The sequence below is a fragment of the Gouania willdenowi genome, chromosome 12, assembly GCF_900634775.1.
Source record: "Gouania willdenowi chromosome 12, fGouWil2.1, whole genome shotgun sequence".
Classification (NCBI taxonomy): Eukaryota; Metazoa; Chordata; class Actinopteri; order Blenniiformes; family Gobiesocidae; genus Gouania; species Gouania willdenowi.
In genome coordinates this window covers 27,321,282-27,340,861 of record NC_041055.1, presented here as the reverse complement: position 1 = coordinate 27,340,861, position 19,580 = coordinate 27,321,282, and the positions used below count along the sequence as shown (strand labels likewise).

General features: G+C 33.6%; 1 protein-coding gene and 1 long non-coding RNA gene across 2 annotated transcripts; one reads left to right on the top strand and one right to left on the bottom strand.

The window, feature by feature from the left end:
* Nucleotides 1-820: 820 nt before the first annotated feature.
* Nucleotides 821-1,743, bottom strand: LOC114473621 (uncharacterized). Its single transcript, XR_003675275.1, has 2 exons — nucleotides 1,614-1,743; nucleotides 821-1,513 (listed from the first exon to the last, which is right to left on the bottom strand). It is a non-coding gene; the product is annotated as an uncharacterized LOC114473621 (long non-coding RNA).
* Nucleotides 1,744-7,530: 5,787 nt separating this feature from the next.
* pstpip2 (proline-serine-threonine phosphatase interacting protein 2) lies at nucleotides 7,531-19,391 on the top strand. The gene is made up of 14 exons (XM_028462783.1): nucleotides 7,531-7,586; nucleotides 8,671-8,771; nucleotides 12,466-12,540; nucleotides 12,797-12,831; nucleotides 12,924-13,030; nucleotides 13,111-13,173; nucleotides 13,606-13,698; nucleotides 14,482-14,527; nucleotides 15,427-15,506; nucleotides 15,592-15,690; nucleotides 15,850-15,946; nucleotides 17,595-17,679; nucleotides 17,798-17,832; nucleotides 19,091-19,391. The coding sequence occupies exons 1-14, from the start codon at nucleotides 7,554-7,556 to the stop codon at nucleotides 19,144-19,146; spliced, it is 1,005 nt and encodes a 334-aa protein (XP_028318584.1). The 5' UTR covers nucleotides 7,531-7,553; the 3' UTR covers nucleotides 19,147-19,391.
* Nucleotides 19,392-19,580: the final 189 nt, after the last annotated feature.

The following is a 19,580-nucleotide window of genomic DNA, read 5'->3' as shown; positions in this document are numbered from 1 at the left end:
TCTGCTGATTGCTTTGGTGTGTCCTTGACTTCTGCGCAATAATTCCAGAAAGTTCATTTTGTTTTACTTTAACATATCATTCAAAAAGACAAAATGAACTTGGTGGAATTATTACGTGGAAGTCAAAGACACATCAAAGTGATAAGCAGATGCCTCTGAAGAAGACTGGGCGCTGTTATCACAATGTGAAATAAAGACAGGTCATTGATACTTTTATTTTTTTTTTTTACCTATTTTCCCATGGTACACCTGTGTTTTTTTTTTTTTAAACTTTCTACATGCAACATTGGAAAGAAGCGGCGTACGTCATTTTTCGCTCAGAACAAATATGTACTAGATCAGTGGGCCACAGTTTTTAGATGGTAAAAAACAATTTCAATATTATTGTGCCCTAGTTTGCACCAACAATAAGTGACATATCTGTCCCTGCACGATCTTCACTTAAATGTAATTATGAAATTAGACTCATTTTTATAAAATTTTGTTGAATTTTCTAAAATTAATTTTTCAAACATTGCAGGATTAAGCATCTTAACAATTTTGGATTGAAAATGACAGCCATCATGTGATAAGATGATGGCTTTGATATTTCATAATGCGAAAGACAAGGAAACTGGCAGTTGACAGTCGAAACATGTCAGGAGATCAAAGTAAATTTCCTGAAAAACAGTTGTCTGAATGAATGAAACCTTAACATATTATTCAAAAAGAACTTGCTGTAATTATTACATGAACTGATCTGGAAAAAGTCAATGACATTTAGAAACTGATACTTAAGTACCTGTTTAGACAACAGATGACATGAAACTACCACTCAGAGTTGCATTTAACAGATTTTTTTAATGGTAAAACATGCCCAGATTGTCTTGTTTCATCTTATATAGTAGGAACTATGTCACCTGTAACACACACATATATATATCCATACATATATGTATTGTGCTTTACACTTGTATTCACCGTCACTACAGTATCACTCCTTAAACAGTAGTATACACAGCGATAGTCTTCACCAATACACCGTAAGACGTTTACCCTTACACTTTTTCTCCAAGTCATTAGGTCATAACGCAGCCTTTTTTGAGAGTATAACATGTGCAAACGTCATGAACATGTGATAAACCAACTACAGAAACACCATCCAGGTTGTCCTTGAGTCCAGTGTGGATCCATGGATCAAAAACATCCCGATATGTGCGTCTACTTCATCTAAGCATGTAGAAGAAGTGAGACAGTTCACATGCAGCAGCAACAGCAGGTTGAGAACTGCTGTTTGAATCACCGGTGTTATGGCCGTACCGTCCATAAATCCAGATCCTTCTGCTTTTGATTCCCACTTTTTTTGTTGTCGAAACTCTTATAACTCTTGGCAAAACTTCAAATGTTCCTCATTTGATTTTGGCCAAAGTCTTGTAGTTCCTGATGAACATCTCGAGGAGTTTACGTCTCCAGTAGAGCTCGTCTCCGATCAGTCGCAGATCATGTCCGCAGCAATGAATGGCAACAGTTAGCTCTGAGGAGGAAATGCCAGAGTTTGGATCAGACATGATAATCCCAGTCAAAGGCATAACCAAAGCACAAAGAATATCATAGAAATGTTCTTTAATGCTCACCTTTGCTGGCCATTTTCTTAGGATTGTATCAGGACGAAGGGGAAAGTTGAGCCTCTCTTCCTGCTTCGTGCTTATAAAGTGTTGTATTTGTTGCTTTGACAAGACAGAACAGGTTTGACCTAATGATAGCATAGCGAGGTTATATACTGCTGGTTGCGTCACAGGAATCTCCCCGTCAGTCTGGGCTGTCCTTCCTCTTCTGACGTGCTTTGACGTACATTTCACTTTGTTTACTGTAAGTTTATGGTTTACTTGAAATCAGTCCCTTCACAAGCATGTAAAGCCAAATGTGTTCCAATGATTGAACCTCTGTAAAGTGCTTTATAATCAGAATTCATTTTAAAAATATGTTTACATATATTCTAATTTATTATATTAAATACTTTATTTTTTTTTTTTTACATTATGCTTTTTTTCGACATTAGCCACTGCTTTCATAACCTGCCATAAATATTTTCTATTGCTGTTTTGACCATTTTTTTTAATTATTTTTTTGTATTTGTAATTATTATTTTTTTTTATATATATTATTATAAATCAGCCCTCTTAGTCTCACAAATCTTTCGATTCGATTTTTAGATTTTTTTTCCAATGCACTTAAAAATGACTGCAGACATCAGATATATTGTCAAGAGTGCAACTTTATGGCTGTAATTGTCCTCAAGAGTTAAAATGCATAGAACAATCCCAAAATCAAAAGTAAATGAGGCTCTGTCATTCATCTATTTCAAGCTTTAACCCAGGTTTAAGCAAAAGTGCAACAGCAACTTCACAATAGCTCAAATTTTCTGATTAAGAAATCACTAACAGATAACTACATATTTTATAACATATAACAGTACAACTAAAATAACAATAAACTCTTCCCATGGCATCTCAGCATAGTGCAAATAAAACTAAAACTAAAATTAAATATGCCTGTGGCACACATATAGCCTACTCAAAGGGTAAACAAATGTAAACAAAGAAGGGACTAGCTCACATCGCGCTACGGTAACCCACAAGGACGGAACGTGGAAAAGTCAGAAAAAACTGTGGTGGGAAAAATAAATTAAAAATTATATATATATATATATATATATATATATATATATATATATATATATATATATGTTTTTTTTTTTAAACTTGAATTTTCAAAATAAAAATCATTTTTATCTAAAGATTCAATAAATCGATTAAATCAATCTTTTGCCCAGCCCTACTCTCACAATAAAATACTCTTCAACACAAGCATGTAAAGTGTGTTCCATTGATTAAATCTCCGTAAAGTGCTCTAAAATCAAAATTAAATTAGAATAACATTTTAAAAATGTTTACATGTATTTTATTGTATTTGTTTATTCATTTTTTTACATTCTACTTTTTTTTAATTTAATTTTTTGATTCATTCATTTCCATTACTCTATAACAAGTCCTATGACATACTGAAGGTTAGGTTACAGGTTACTACAGCAGCTTAACACGTAATTTAAAAACAAATGTGGTCAAAACAAACTTAAAACACGAGCTACTACTTTCATAAGCTGCCATAAAGATTTGTTATTGCTGTTTTTATTATTATAATTATTTTTTATTTATAGTTATAATTTTATTTTATCTATTTATTACTATAAATCAGCCCTTTCACAATAAAAGACTTAAGCACAAGCATGTAAAGCCAAGTGTGTTCCATTGGTAAGACCTCTGTAAAGTGCTCTAAATTTTTATTAAATAAGTTATTGTATTTATTTATTCATTTAGTCATTTTAATAAAAACAAACTTAAAACATGAGCTACTTCTTTCATAAGATGCCATAAAGATTTGTGATTGCCGTTTTTTTTAAATTATTATTATTATTTTTTCTAATTATTATTAATATTTTATTTATTTATTTATTATCAAAAATCAGCCCTCTCACAATTAAATACTCTTCCACACAAGCATGTAAAGCCAAGTGTTCCATTGATAAGAGCTCTATAATCTGAAGTAAATTAGAATAACAGTTAAAAATATCTTTACATATATTTAAATTTATTTTACTGAATGAATGATTTTATAAAAGTTTTTATGAAATCATTTAAGATGTAACATACTCCAAAATTGATATTTTAAATGAGAATTTTTTTACATTTCTCTTTGCAAAATATGAATAAATAATTGTCATGACATACTGAGTTTAGTTACAGGTTACCAACGGCAGCTTAACTCTTAATTTAAAAACAAACGTTGTCAAAACAAACTAAAAACATGAGCTACTGCTTTCATAACCTACCATAAAGATTTATTATTGCTGTTTTTATTTTTCCGTGTACAGATCAGTAGAACAAGGAGCAGCAGGGACTCTTTCTGCAATAATGAGCTGATAGTGACGATAACATTTGTGTCGTGGCTAACATGTGATACTATTGTTTGCAACAACACATTTCTTCCTCTTTAGGAATTTTTACAGACCTTTTTTTATTCAGTCAGTGGAGCAAGGCATGCATGATCTCACAACAACAGAGGGAAGTGAGTTGGACAGCTGCTACGTGGAACTCACGTGTGAACTTGTGTGCACCGCCATTTTACATTTTTTTCTGTGATTCCCCTCCCGACCAAACATGTTCAAACTTGTCCATGGAAAAAGAAACGAATCTATCAATCTATGATCTATCTATGCCTGCTGTAACAAATAATAGTGTTAGTTGTTAACTTCCTTGTTTTGTTTTCCATCTTACAGGTTGTCTGTTGTTGTCACAACCTGAAGGTTTGGAGCCTTATTTGGAGTTGCTCTAACTCACCTCATTTCATATTCAACAATAACAAAAACAAAAATTTGGGTAGCTGGAATTTCTTTAGAGAAACACAATAGACGGCTAGTGTGTGACTCATATAACCTTACAACACACACGAGGAGGAGGAAACTTAACTTCTCGGAAAAGCTGGAACTCAACCCGGACTCAATTGTAGTCCAAAGTGCTTTGCAAGATTTTATCAACAAACTTTGACAAAAGGTAAAAATCATAAAAGGTTTAGAGCAGTGTTTTTCAACCTTGGGGTCGGGAACCCATGTGGGATCGCCTGAAATGTCAAATAATTGATAAAAATAAAAATAAAAAACAAATTTTTCAATTTTGCTTTTTCAAAATAAAACACAATCTTAAACAACTATTTTATAATTTCACTACAGCCGGGCCTGTGGAACATCTTCGCACTAAATAGCACGTACCACGTTTCTGAGAATTCAGTGAAATGACTCGGTTCTACAGAGTAAAACAAATAAAAGTGTGCAATGTAAAATGGTAATCTACGTTGTACTAAGTTCCAATAAATTTAGAAATTACCGGAAAAGTCTCGTTTTTCTATTAGCTCTGTCTGCTAGCGCATATCATCTCTTCTTCACAGCAAGAATATCTGCATGCCAACCGACCACTGGGTTATCAGTGCCCTCTGCTGGTCCAAACAAATATCTGACGTAAATACAGTGCAATGACTGTTTTTTTTTTTTTAAAAAGTCCAATTATTAAGGCACAAAATACATTTTCAGTTGCACTTTTAAAAACAAAAAGATCTATTATGCAGTTTTGCATTGTTTACTATAGAACCAGAATTTAAATTAATAGGCTTCTTCTTCATTTGTATTATTCCTTTATTCATTCAAGATTTATTTTTAGTTAAATTGCATTGTTTTGAATAGTTTATCAAGGGATTCTTTTGACAATGAAAAATAAAAGGAAAATAGTACAGCATTTTCTAGGAATATTTTTCAGTCATCATTTGTCTACAGTCCTATTTTGTAAAATAAATTGTGAGAGAATCGTATCGTGAATCCAGTATCGTGAATCAAATCGTATCTGGAGTTGAGTGCATCGTTACATCTTAATCGCAATATTTGACTCACAAATAAATGAGAAAACGGCTTTAATGGAAATTGCCTAAAAAAGGAGGGTGAGCCCCCGGGCCCCTAATAGAATTATGTGAGGCATATAATAATCATAATCTACGTCGAATTACCTTTGAAATGGTATATCACACGACTATGTTCCCATAAATTTGGAAATTACCAAAAATGAGGGATGGGCCTCCGGACCCCATTTCAAAAAAAGGCTCCGAGCGTCTCATCATATTCATTCATAAAGTATTCATACCAAACTGCATTCCTATCTAACGAGAACTAATACAGGAGTAGTCATTTGAAAAATGGAGCCCCGAGGGTCCCCCTGGCGCCCCCCGTGACACGTATGTAGTAATGGGCCCCATGTATATATTAGTATGTGCCAATGATTTGGTACCACCAACCGTCGTAATATTTGACTCGCAAATAAATGAAAAATCGACTTTTTTTCTTTTGGGGCCCCAAATTAAAAATCGGGCTACGAGCGTCGATGCGTACACATCCATAGATTATAGCTATCAAAAATCAGCTCGATCCGCTCACGAATAACAGAGGAGTAGAGATTTTAACTAGTGTACACAACAAGAAGAACAAGAAGAACAAAGTGAGTGGCGTTTTGAGTCCGGTAGCTCAGCCAAAAAAATAAAGGAGGAGCTAAAAACTAAAAGTAAAGTACCAGAGGATCTAAGGGTTCATCTGGGTTCATTAACTAAAACCATCTCTGATAGGTTGCCTCAGTCTGGGGCGAGGCCATAGTGCTTCATAATCTACTAAAATAATCTAAAGTTTTGTATTACCTTTATTCAAAATGCTTTGCTGTTTCCAACTGTGACTGTCCAAGGGGAAGAATCTAGTTTCCTTATTAGAAAAAAAGAGATCAAATCACAATCTCATTCAGATATCAAATATTCTATAACATATAGGGTTACGGGTGGCAGGCATTTTGTTTAGGAATTTGATAAATAGAAAAAAGTCATTGATTTAGGGTTACAGGAATTTTAACCTTATAAACAGAACAATATTATATAATTAAATAAAAAGATAATCAATTTAAAAGACCCTGAAAAATAACTTGATAAATACATTAAAAAAAAAAAAGTAGTATGTTGGACACTTTAGATGCAAAAAATTATATAATCTGATGTTGATTTTTTTTTTTTGCTAATATCTAAAGAAGCTACCAGTAAAAAAAAAAACAAGTAAAGTAAAATAATAAATAAATCTAAAGTCATAATTATTAGATATCATGATATTAAGTCATAACTCTGAAATATATCATGTTTATGAGATAATGATTATGGGATGATTATCAGATCTCATAATTATGACCTACTATAATTCTTACTTAGTAAAAATTCATTATTATTTTACGTTAGCTAGTTTATTTTATTTTTTAATAGAATCTCATAATTACGATAGTATCTCATATTTATGACCTAAAAAATTTCATTACTTTCATTTCATTTACTTTTCTTAGGTTTTGTGGGGTTTTTTTTACTGGCGAGAATGAGCTTTTCGTAAATATCAAACCAGTAATTCAATTAATATCTATAATTGTAAAAATAGTTTTACCAGACACAGTGATTAGAAAATCACTTCAATTATTGTTTGGATATTATATTACACTTCATCATAGTCCATTTTTTTTTTCAACTTTTTCAGAAAATAATTTGGAACCCAATAACCTTAAATTGTTTAGTTTTTTGTTTTGTTTTTTTGTTTTAAGTCGTTAACCAGGGGCAGACTTCCTAATTCACAGGCTACCTGATGACACATAAAACTTTTCCAAACTAGTTGATGTCACAGTGAAAAAAAACACTTCAATTATGAATTTTGAGTAACATTTTTGTAAAATGTAACCTTAAGAAGCACGAAAGGACCACTAATAATCCTTGAACCACACTTTAGAAAACAGTAAAAGTATGCTAACTCACCTTGTTGTAGCTCCATCCATTAGCAATCAGGTGGCAGCACGCGCCCGCTCACTGGAGTGGAACCTGACTGCGCATGCGTCACTTATCAGATAAATAACCTGACAGGAACGTCTCCACCGTCAGTGTCTTTAGGAGCGCGTCCACGCAACATGAGAAACCTTCATTTTAAAGACTTCTTCTGGGTAAGAGGTCGTTTTTTACTTTATGATTTATTAATTTAGGCTTTTTTTTTCACAATTCAAAAGCTGTTATGCTTTCAGCTGTTGTTTCATCATAGAAAAATGTACTTTCCCTTTTTTTGTCCATTTAAATGTAGTCAGTTATTTCTCGTCCTCGTAGCGGGATGGAGCCTGAAAAGTGTAAAAAAAAAAAAAAAACCTAAATAAATGCATTAGAATTATTTACTCTGTATTCATATATTTCATCTAATTACTGAAGTAAAATTTGATTAACTTGATATGTTTTCCTCATTATTAAATTGTGATTTTCTATGAATAATGACAACAAAAAATGAAAAAATGGGGAAAAAAATATTATTCTTTACCCCCACAATCTCAAACAAACGTATTAGATTTATTTACTTCGTATTCCTATATTTCATCCCACTAGTAAAATTTAGTGAACTTGATTTATATAGTATTTGACTTAATTATAGGTGTTACTTCTCTAACATCCTACATTAGTTTACACTAGTGTTTTTCAACCTTGGGGTCGTGACACCATGTGGGGTCGCCTTGAATTAAAATGGGGGTCACCTGGGATGTCAACTAATTAATCAAAAATTAGTGATTCAAATTAGATTTGTGTTTTTTTATTATTATTATTAAGTTATTATTCTCTATGAATAATAATGGAAAAAAGAAAGAAAAGATTAGATGTTATTATTATTATTATTATTATTATTAATAATAATAATAAACGATTATTCCCTATAAATGATAATGAAAAAAAAAATGAAAAAAGTAAAAGAAAATGAAAAATTAGGCAAAAAAGAAAACAAATATTCTTTATCACAATCTCAAACAAAAGTACTCTATATTTTCACTTTCTCAAATAAAATGCAGTATGAAAATAAAAAACTCTGGGGTCGTCAGAAATTTGTGATACAAAAAATGGGGTCACGAGTCGACCCAAAAAAGGTTGTGAACCACTGGTTTACAAACAGTGCCATGCTGATAATAGCTTCAAATCTTTGTTGAACATTTATTGTGCATGCATTTATGATAGATATCCACTAAGTTAATATTTGTTTTTTTTTTCTCTCAGAACCTGGAGTTGACCTCCACTAAAGGTTATGAAGCAATCATTCAGTATCTCAATGAAGGCAAGAGAACCTGCAAAGAAGTGGAGGATTTCATGAAAGCCAGGTAATACCTTTATTTATACACACAGACGCAGTCATGCAACGTGTCTTTAGGACGGCTCTACTTTAGCCGACATCAGCAGGATTTTAACCAATCTCTGCTGCACTAAGTAAGTGTGTTGCAACCAAGACGGCATAATTATTATTCCACAGTGTAATGATGATGATAGGATTCATAATTACTACTAGGCGTGTGTTTTATGAAAAAGCAAGAATGTATTGTGAAGTGTCTTATTTTCACTGATTTAGATCACAATCAATGGGAAATATTCAAACAAGTAAAACAAAAATAATCAATATTGTTAGAAATTATACCAATATGCCAACTTACCCATTATGTACACATTTTTACCTAACCAATACATATCATGGAACAAGGTTAAGTGACTTAAATAAGATATAATAAGATCCAGACTTTATCCTGGTGATTATAATCCTTAACGGGTTAGTCCCCGCCCCCTACAGGGATTTATAAAGAAAAATGGAAGTCAGAATTGGTCCACCAGATACCAGCTGATTGATGTATAACTTTTGGTTTTGGTAGAAGTCACTTGTATTTCTCTGCAGGAAAGTTCCTACAAAATAAAACATAACCTCAAATTGTTGATTCACCCAGGGGTTCTTAACCTTGGGGTCAGGACCCCATTTGGAGGTCGCAAGACACTGAGAGGGGGTCGCAGATGCCTTCAAGAAACTAAGAATATTTTCTGCACAATTTGAGCCCATTTTTGCATTTTTTTTTTTTTTTTTTACCCGTTTTCCTGCCACTACACCAAACTTGCCACTTTTTCTTGCCATATATTTACTCCTTTTAATGCATTTTTGATACATTACTCCCATTTCTGCCACTTTTCCATCAAATTTTTCTGCACACTTTTTTCAACTTTCAAGACATTTTCAGCACTTATAAGCCCTTTCCACCACTTATTCCCCCAAACGTTGCATATATTGACCCATTATTGTCACTTTTCACCATATTTCATGCTTATTTTTGCCAATTTAACCACATTTACAATTTACAAGTTACTAATAATTGTTCCAATATTGACACTCTAATTTGCTACTTTTAACCAATTTTCTGTGGTTTTTAAAATCCAATTTCACCACCTTTTTTTCCACCATTTTTGGTCACTTTTAACCCATTTAATTTCTGATTAAAACAAGGATTTACAGTACATCTTTAAGATGACTATATACTATGGAGAAAATAATAATAAACTTCCTGGATAACAGTGGATATTTAGATAAATAAATAAATGCAGTTATGACAGATTCATAGAACAATGGACCATCATTTTTCTGCCTTTATGGATGGATCCCAAAAAGCTATACCTGCCCTTTAACCTATACCTGGGTCATAAAACTAGGGGAATAAACCTGCATTATTGTTATAATAATGATTATTACTGTATCAATTTTATTATCATTAAATTACATTTTAGAGATTAAATGCAGAGCGCAAAATATCGCAAAATATAAGTGAGTCGGTTTATTCTGGCACAAGAGGAAGAATATTATGTAATGAAGTGATTTGGCTTCTTCAGATGTTTTTGTGCATCAGAAATAAAAGCTGATAGTGCTTTACAAAAAAAAAAAAAACACTAAATAGCAGACAGACAAAAAAGACAACAAGATTAAAAGGAAACTGAAGTTTGGGGGTTTAACTGTAGACTTTCTGGTGACAACATTTGAAGAGTCATGGTGTGTGTGTGCATGTGCGTGTGTGTGTGTGATGTAAAACTTTAAAAAGTTTGTGTGATTCTAAGAGCTCTTAAGCAACTCTTTACGAAGCTGAAGAAACAGCTGAACGACTGCATGAGGAGTGAATGTCGATAATTAGAAAAAATAAACACTTTTAGTATCTAACACAATATTGCTTTATATCTAAAAGTAATGTTTGAAAAAAAGAAAAGTCTCACAAACATCACTCAATGCTTTAAAACCACAAATTATCACATACTTCCAAGAATAGTTGTTGATACTATTCAACTTTTTCAGTTTTTTAAATTTTTTTAACAGACCTAGAAGTGAATTGTGAATTTTAAATCAGACCAACCAGAAGTTAAATTGTTTCAAACCAGGAAGATAAAAACTGCATCACTAGTCCTTTTGTATTCAATAAGAGGGTCAGATTTTGCTTCCTCCTTCCCAATTTAATGATTAACCCATAATGCACTTGTACACACAGATAAAAGTCCTTTTGTGTTTCCTGGCATGCCTATGAACATTATAAAACAAGCATTTATTCTGTTTTTTCCACAGTGTTACATAAAAACTAGACTGTGTTTGAAATGTCACACTCCGTATATACACTACAAACTCAATGAGTACATACTATATACTATAAGTTAGGGCTGTCACTTTAACACGTTAATTGTGATTACTTAATTACAGGACAAAAAAATTAACGTGTTAATCACTTATTTTAAGAGTTCCCGGTATACCCATAATACTGGTGCACAGACTACACTAACAAGACGAGAGACTGCTGAGCTGTTCAGCTTTGTTTGTGTTAAGTTTGCTGATCACCGGAGCTTTTCTAGCCCTTGCTACCACCTCAGTGCTAAACATGTAGCAGCTAGCACGGACACTCGAACAGTGCTAGCTTCTACATGCTAAGAGCGTGACGTGACTGACAAATGAACAAACTCACTGCATAATTATTATTTTTCAAAGGAGAGAAAAAGCAATAAGAAAAGTGTTCTTACTGTTTATGATGTGCTAACTTATAGCAATACATACTGTATGACGTATTTCATTAGTATTTTCTATTATTTTGAAATTGACAAAAGTACACAGCAATATGACAGGTAGCCCTTGGGACTAGTCTGTTAAAAATAATAAATGACTTTAAAAAGCTACTTTGTTATATATTAATGTTTTGATCTGCCACAATAATGTGATTTAAATGAAAATCACTCAAGTTGAGCTATTTTAAAATGTGATTAAAAAAGAGATTGATTAGATTAATTGATTACAGAGCATTTTTTTTTTTTTAATCTCTTGACAGCACTACTATAAGTATGATTAGGATGATCACCGTTCTCACTGAAGTATACGTCCAAGTTTCCCAAGATGCATTTCAAACCTATAATGACAAAAAACCTGAATCACACTGAGGCTAAATATCTCCGTTGATTCTCCACCTTTGAAAGCTCTGAAAACATTTCAAGTGAGAAAGTGAACAAGTAGAACATCAACACATGGTCATTTGATCCATAAAACTCACGTATGCACATTTCATGCCGACATTTCGGAGATTTTCGTAGACCCTCCATTGTGCTACTGACAAAACTTCTGGTTAACTTCAAAACAAGAGCCCTATATTTACAAAAGGCTAAAAAAAAAGTATTTGAAGACAAGAAGAGATGCTTTTGTTATGAAAAAGGGGATTGTTGATATTCAGCTTGAAGCCGGTTCCAGGATGATTTGACATTCTGCTCATGAGGCGGTTGAGTATGACTCGTGTGCCCACCGTGCATACTTTAAAAAGGTTCTGATATATCAAAGTATTTCACGCATACTCAATTTTTGCATACTATCTAATGTGAATGCACTACATACTAATTTTGACGTCAGATGTAGTATGAGTAGTATGCTAGTATGACATTTCGAACACAGCCTTAGTGTCTGATTGTTTATAAATGCTAATATGTGACGTCCAACCTGTGCATTTCTTTACTTTTTCTTACTTTTAGAGCATCAGTCGAAGAAAGATATGCAAAGGAGCTTCTCGGTTTGTCCAAGAAGGTGTGCGGACACAATGAGATGAAGTGAGAAACTACAGTTACAGTATATTGTTTTTTGTTTAGCAGATGTGTTGCAGCTGTTTCTCTGTAGAATTGGAATTCACAAAATGCAGAATGAAAGAAAGGAAAAACCAGCAGCTAAATCTTGTTTAAAGGCACTGCTTGTGTCAAGTTTCTTTGATGTGTGATTTTTATACGATCTTCACAGTAAAGGGTGGAAAACCTTCAGTTCATTCAGATTTTTGTGCATTTATTGTCCTTTTCTTTATTACTTTGGAAGCACACTAAAACGGTCTTTGGATGTGTTCAAATTACGTAAGTTCACAACAGTTTGCTTTCTTTTACCTACACTTTTTTGTTTGTTTTTTTATCCTTCCTCTCACATTTGTTTTATATACTTTCCTCAGAGACAGAACAAGTGAGTCTGTCACATCTCCAACTGGCTCACAACATGAGAGAGGAGGCCAAGAAACTGGAAGAGTTCAGGGAAAAACAGAGAGAAGCCAGGAAAAAGGTTTGGGGGATATAATGAGACATCTGTAGCACCATGTTTCTTTCTTTCTCCAATGACCAAATGAGACGATATGATTTCAGATGGAACAACACATGGATGGACTACAAAAACAAAAGTCTTTGCTGTTCAAGAAGGCAATGGATGTAAGTAGAAAACAAGACAGGACCAAAGAATTCATATTTCAGAAGCAAAAAAAACTAAAAATGCACCACTATTTGGCTGCTGTGATAAAAAAATCCCTCCATTTCCTGTCTCTGTTCTTCCTCTTTGTTGAAGGAAGTTATACTTTTTTGGGAAGTGATGGTGATCATGTAATATTCATGCTCAAAAGAAGTAGTGCATGTGTCGATAATAACAATTATTAATTTTAATCAATTTCAGCTGAAAGCATCTGTACTCTACATGTGCAATGAGAAGGCCTTTAGCCGTTAGCATTTAGCCGTTAGCAGTCCCTCTAGGATCTTGCAGCCCTTTTTGGTATTTTCTCATTTTTTTTTAGCCGTTTTATATAATAGGTGTGGGGTTTTATCGCTAATGCTAACCTCTCTGTCACTAACTGACATATTATTCCTCAGTCAAAGAAGACGTATGAGCAGAAATGTCGAGACAAAGAAGAAGCGGACCAGAACATGAACCGAGGCACCAGCAACCCAAAGCAAACGGAGAAGGTAGAGTAGCAGCGTCTAGCTCTTTCTCCTCACAAAACTTCATTTGCTTTTGGAAAAAAAAAAAACTGGTTAAAAACGCTCTTAAGTCATCAACCTACATTTTGCACCTGCGTATGAATTTAAATATTTTTTTATTATAGTTTACATAGTTAAGAAAATACATTTGGATTCATCCCCCCGTTACTACTTTGGATTTAATTAAATGATTTGTTATTATTGAAAATAGGCAGCTTTAAGTTTCTCTGATACACTAAGGTACTCATGTTAATTATTTTTTTACCGCATAAAATTGCATTTGAATTTTCAAAATAAATTGTATGAATTCATTGAAAACAACTGGGGAAAAATTGAAAATTGTAATTTAATTTTACGGGGCTTCATTGGCAAAATGTTGAATATTGTATAAAACATCAATTTGCAAATTGCTACTTCTAAAAAAAACAACCTATTTAGGCAAGGCAAATTTATTTGTATAGATCATTTCATACACAAGGCAACTAAATGTGCTTTACATCATCAAAAAGTGCAACAGAAACGTTCAACAGCTTAAAATCTATAAGAACGTTAAAAAAAAACATTTAAAATCATCAGTAAAAACATTTCAACTCATCAACAAACATTGATGAACGTTCTGAACCAGCTGTAGATGTTTGATGCTCTTTTAGGAGATTCCTGTCAGAAGACCATTACAATAGTCCAGTCTGCTGGAGATAAAAGCATGGACCAGTTTCTCCTGATCTTTAATTCCATGGAATCACATTTTCACTGTGTGTTGTTTTTCAGCTCATCTCTAAAGCTCAGCAGGCAAAACTAAACGCAGAAGAATCAGGTATGCACACTTATTCATTTACGTTATCACTCACTTCAGTGAAAGATCACCAAACATGCCTGTGATAATATTACAGTACAACCTTTTTTGGAAAGGAAAAAAAAGACCAAAAATAAACACAGGTGAAAAAATAAATATGCCTATATTTGACTCCAGAAATATATTTTTCAGTGGGAATAAATAAATAAAAACCTTCAACAACAGATTTTGAGACATTTTAATTAGATTTAGATTTCTTAGGAGAGCCAGGGAGCACATGCAAGCTCTCACCATGGCATCCCAACTCAAACACAAGAAACCCATAAAAATTGTCCATTAGGGTTAAGGGTAAACCTTAACTGTAAGGGTTAGGGATAAGGATTTAGGGTGTAGGGTTTAGGGATAAGGGAGTAGGGTTTAGGGTGTAGGGTTTAGGGATAAGGGAGTAGAGTCCAGATAAGGGTATAGTGTGTAGGTATAAGGGTTTAGGGTGTAGGGAGTAGTTTGTAGTGATTAGGGTGCAGGAATAAGGATTTAGGAATAAGGGTGTAGGGTTTAGGGACAACATGTTAGGGATTAGGGTGTAAGGATTTGGGAGAAAGTTTAAGGATAAGGGTTTAGGGTGTAGGGATTAGGGATAAGGCAGTAGGGTGAGGGTTTATGGATAACATGTTAGGGATTAGGGTGTAGAGATTAGGATGTAAGGATTGGGTATAAAGGTTTAGGGATAAAGCTTGACACTACCACAAACACACAAGTCGATATATATAATTAGTCAGATTTTTAAACAGCACTTAATGATCATATATTATCTGCACTGTAGCATAAGTACCATTTTAATTAGTGTCATTTTTGTTTTATCATTTTTTGGCAGTAGGTTACTGGATTTTGGAATGTATACAGTTGTGTTTCATTGGCAGACAGGTTGTACCAGCAGAATGTGACCGCGCTGGCTAAGATCAGAGATGATTGGATAAAGGAACACATCAATGCCTGTGAGGTACAGTGAACACATGTGGAATCCAACCTGTTCAACATCACACTGAAGATGCTCCGAGTGTTTTTATTTCATTATTTCCACACAGCTGTTTGAGAGACAGTCAGTGGAGCGGATTAACTTCCTGAGGAACACAGTGTGGACCCACCTGAACCAGTTGTCCCAGCAATGTGTGACCAGTGATGATGTAAACTATTAAGCCCTACTTCTATTCGTATTTGGTCATAGCAGACTTTTAAGTATTAGGCTAATGGGTTTAGGTTTTCAAACCAGCATAATGGACACAATTTGCCACCCAATACCTGTTTTAATGTGTGTGTGTGTGCGTGTGCGTGTGTGTGTGTAGCTTTATGAGGAAGTGAGGAGGTCATTGGAACAATGCAACATAGAGTCAGACGTTGATCACTTTGTAAACCTCAAACGGACAGGCGACAAACCACCAGGTATCAGTATAACAGATACTTTTTACCTTCACCATCTGTTCTCCACTTTATTTATTTATTTATTTGTTAAGTTCTTCGATTACATCCATATTGTAACCAAAGATAAACCGTATGCCCTGTAATATTCCATTACATTTTGGAGGAAATCCAGATCAACACACCGATTCTGGATCAATTTGAAAAATCAGATTTTGAAATTTCAAAAATTCATATTTCGGTTAATGATTGACCGATATTTATGAAATTTCAAAAATTACCCCACCCAGTTTTATCCGGATAGGTCGAGGGATTAGGGTTTAGGGTTTAGAGTTTAGGGCAGGAGTGTTAATCTCATTTTAGTTCAAGGGCCATAAACGACCCAGTTCAACCTCAAGTGGGCCAGACCAGAAAAATTCCACATTTTTGTGAAGGAAAAAAGCACAAATTCAAACAAAATCCAGAATATTAAGCAAGCTGTGAAAATTATTTGACTCTGCAACAAATTTTTTCAAAATTTGAAATGTAATTTGCCAGAATTCTCTGGGATCAATACTTAGAATTACCCAGCTTTTTAAAAACAATTGAGATTTGAGTATTGGATCCCCCATCTTATTTTATCTACAATGTATATAGTAATTCAAAAAAAACATTTTTTTTCTGCAGATGGGACTGGATGATCTGACGAGCTGAATTTGAAATGTGGTTTAGGATTAGATAATGTTTACAAAATTCAAATTGGGCATTACTTATGGTAAAAAAATATCTATATATCATTAGTGTCACTACTTTTCAGGCTGTTATCTTAAAACAAAAGCTTCTTCTTGTCTTTGTCCATATCAGTTTGTGATTGACCAATCTTTTGGAAATTTCCTCAATTACCCAAATAAGTTTCGTCAGATCGGTTACGCTTTTCATCACAATTTTATCTGAGAAAATGGGGGTTGCCCATCAGTGTTGGGAGTAATTAGTTATATTTGTAATATATTCCTTTTTGACATAACTCAGTAGTGTAACTCATTACAAAGTGAAAAGTGGTAATATATCACTAGTTACAATTAAAGTAACTCAAGTTACATGAATATTTAATTTAAGTGCATATTTGCTTTGTTTTCTCACTGTTTGCAATTATTTGAGGAAAAAAAAGATGATCATTATAGTTTAAATAAAATTTATGGGGAACAAAAAGAGAGCTTTCTGCTCCTGAAACAGCAGAAGTATTTGAAACAAAACTTGTTATTAGAACATTATCAGTGTGATACAATTAGTGTTCTGGACCAAAAGTAACTCAAAGTAGTGTAACTCAGTTACATTTTAAAAAACAGTAATATTGTAATACAAATATATTACATTTTTATCTCAGTAACTTGTAATATAAATATATTACAAGTAACTTACCCAACACTGTTGTCCATACATTTGGATCTACTGTATCGTTGTTAATAGGGATAAAAAAAATTCTTCCAAGCCTTTAAAGCAAATGTGTCCAACTCTCCAACTCAAGGCCTGGGGGCCAAATCCGGCCCTTCAGAGTGTCTGATTCGCCCCACGGGAGAAAGTTAAAAATGACAGAAAACATGAATCATTGTGTAAATGACCAAATATTTAAATGGAAATTGTTGTTGAAAGAAGTCTAAATATTTTATACTTTATCTGTTCACGTCTCAAACAGTTGCTGTTGTGTATGAGAACTTCTACGGAGCTCAGAGACCCTCACCTGCTGGAGGGTCTCCTCTATTACGTCTTCCAGACATCAGGTATAAGCAAGACCAGGACCTGAGCCTCCATCAGCTCCAGCCTGAGTAGAGCTTGGCAGTGATTTCTGTTTTTATTAAAGCCTCGACAGTAAATCTGATCTGTTTTGTGAACTTACAGGAGGGGTCACTTACCAGAGCCAACACACAATAGAGGTTTGTCGGGTCATTTTCATTCTCTATATCAACAATAGTTCCACTTCAGTCCATCCATCCATTATCATATTAGTGATTTGAAAATATAAATGAAAAAATAGCAGCCTTATAATGTTTTTTAGATTATATCATCATTGGCTTTTCATACATACAGTAGATTATTGCTGTGGATTATGGACTCTAACTTGCTCTTTATTATTGATAATGACTGACAAGACTGCTCTTTACCATATATATATATATATATACACACACAGTGGGGCAAAAAAGTATTTAGTCAGCCACATTGTGCAAGTTCTCCCACTTAAAATGATGACAGAGGTCTGTAATTTTTTTTTCACATTCTGTCTCTCACAGTTGAAGTGTACCTATGATGAAAATTACAGACCTCTGTCATTATTTTAAGTGGGAGAACTTGCACAATTGGTGGCTGACTAAATACTTTTTTGCCCCACTGTATGTGTGCGTGTCAATTTTTGTGGATCCTTGTTTTTCCATTTTCAGCTTCCAATATATCAGGAAGTATACCACATAGGAAAGTGAATTTTGGTATAATAATACAGTTCCACCTACTGTTATATATGCTATCTGGTGGACATGCCAGCCCCTCAAAATTGGAAAAAAAAAAAGGTTTGTTGGGGAACATGTTTGGGTCTTCAGTAAATAACTTTGCATATGACTCAGCTCCCTGTAATTTGATCAGCTTTGAGCTATGAACATAGACTGTTCACATCAATAATGATAAGTCACATATATGCATTGGCTCTTGGGTGACACACTTAAAATCCCCATGAATCTGATCTCTGTTTTAACTTTAGTATAAAGATTACTGTTTCTTGGGATATGAAACAGTTTTTTTTTTTTCCACTTCTTCATTTTCATTTTTTTTTTTGGACCCAAACTTTTGGTTATTTCACCACTCGCCAATATTGAAAATCCTTTACACGAGGCCATTGTAGCTTATAATCATTTATTGTTTATTAGTTTTTGTCACTAAATTGGCCATATCTCAAAAATTGTTCAACAGATCAAACTAAAATATGCCTATTGAATAATCATGGAACAATTGGTAAACATTTCAGAACTTTTTTTTGACCTAAGTGCATGGGCCATTTGTGAAATGACATGGAATGACCCAGTGAGCAAATAAAGTGAGTTTTCAGACATAGCTTTAAAAAGCTCTTAATTAAACTACAGTGGAGGACACAGGGTGGGACATGTGGACCTTCTTTAAACTTTCTGCTTGTTTTGATTTCAGAGGATGCGATCTACACTTCGGTACAGGACACAAACTACAGCGTCCTCCGCTTCTAACGCACACGTGTGGAGGAAATATTATTTTTATTATTTTGAGCCGTCCTGCAGATTCTGTGACAAACTTCAGGCTCACTTGCCTGCACTTCATCGTTTCTTCCTCTTCTATGACTTTCTGTAATAAAAAAAGTTTCAATTTGACAGCATCTTTGAGAAACCAGCTGTGCTGTTAACAGCTTGGTTGAAAAGTGACTTGTGTTTTTTTTTTTTTTTTTTTTAATAAATATATAGGACAAACAGTTTGATGCACATTTAATTTTTTCAAATGACACATTGATATGAATAGAAGTTGTATATATCTTTTATCTTTTGTCTGCTGAACTGCACAGTTTTGTAGGTTTAGTCGTGTTATTTTTGATAATTCACTCTATTCATGTGGTTTACAGAATAAAACAACACATCAGCGTTTGTCTTGGTTTCATTTCCTCCTCAGT

Bases quoted from the DNA above. Each gene is read 5' to 3' on its own strand.
- pstpip2 (XM_028462783.1), top strand. From the start codon at position 7,554: ATGAGAAACCTTCATTTTAAAGACTTCTTCTGG. The intron at 7,587-8,670 runs GTAAGAGGTCGT...TTTTTCTCTCAG, and splicing joins ATTTTAAAGACTTCTTCTGG to AACCTGGAGTTGACCTCCAC. The intron at 15,947-17,594 runs GTATCAGTATAA...CGTCTCAAACAG, and splicing joins GACAGGCGACAAACCACCAG to TTGCTGTTGTGTATGAGAAC.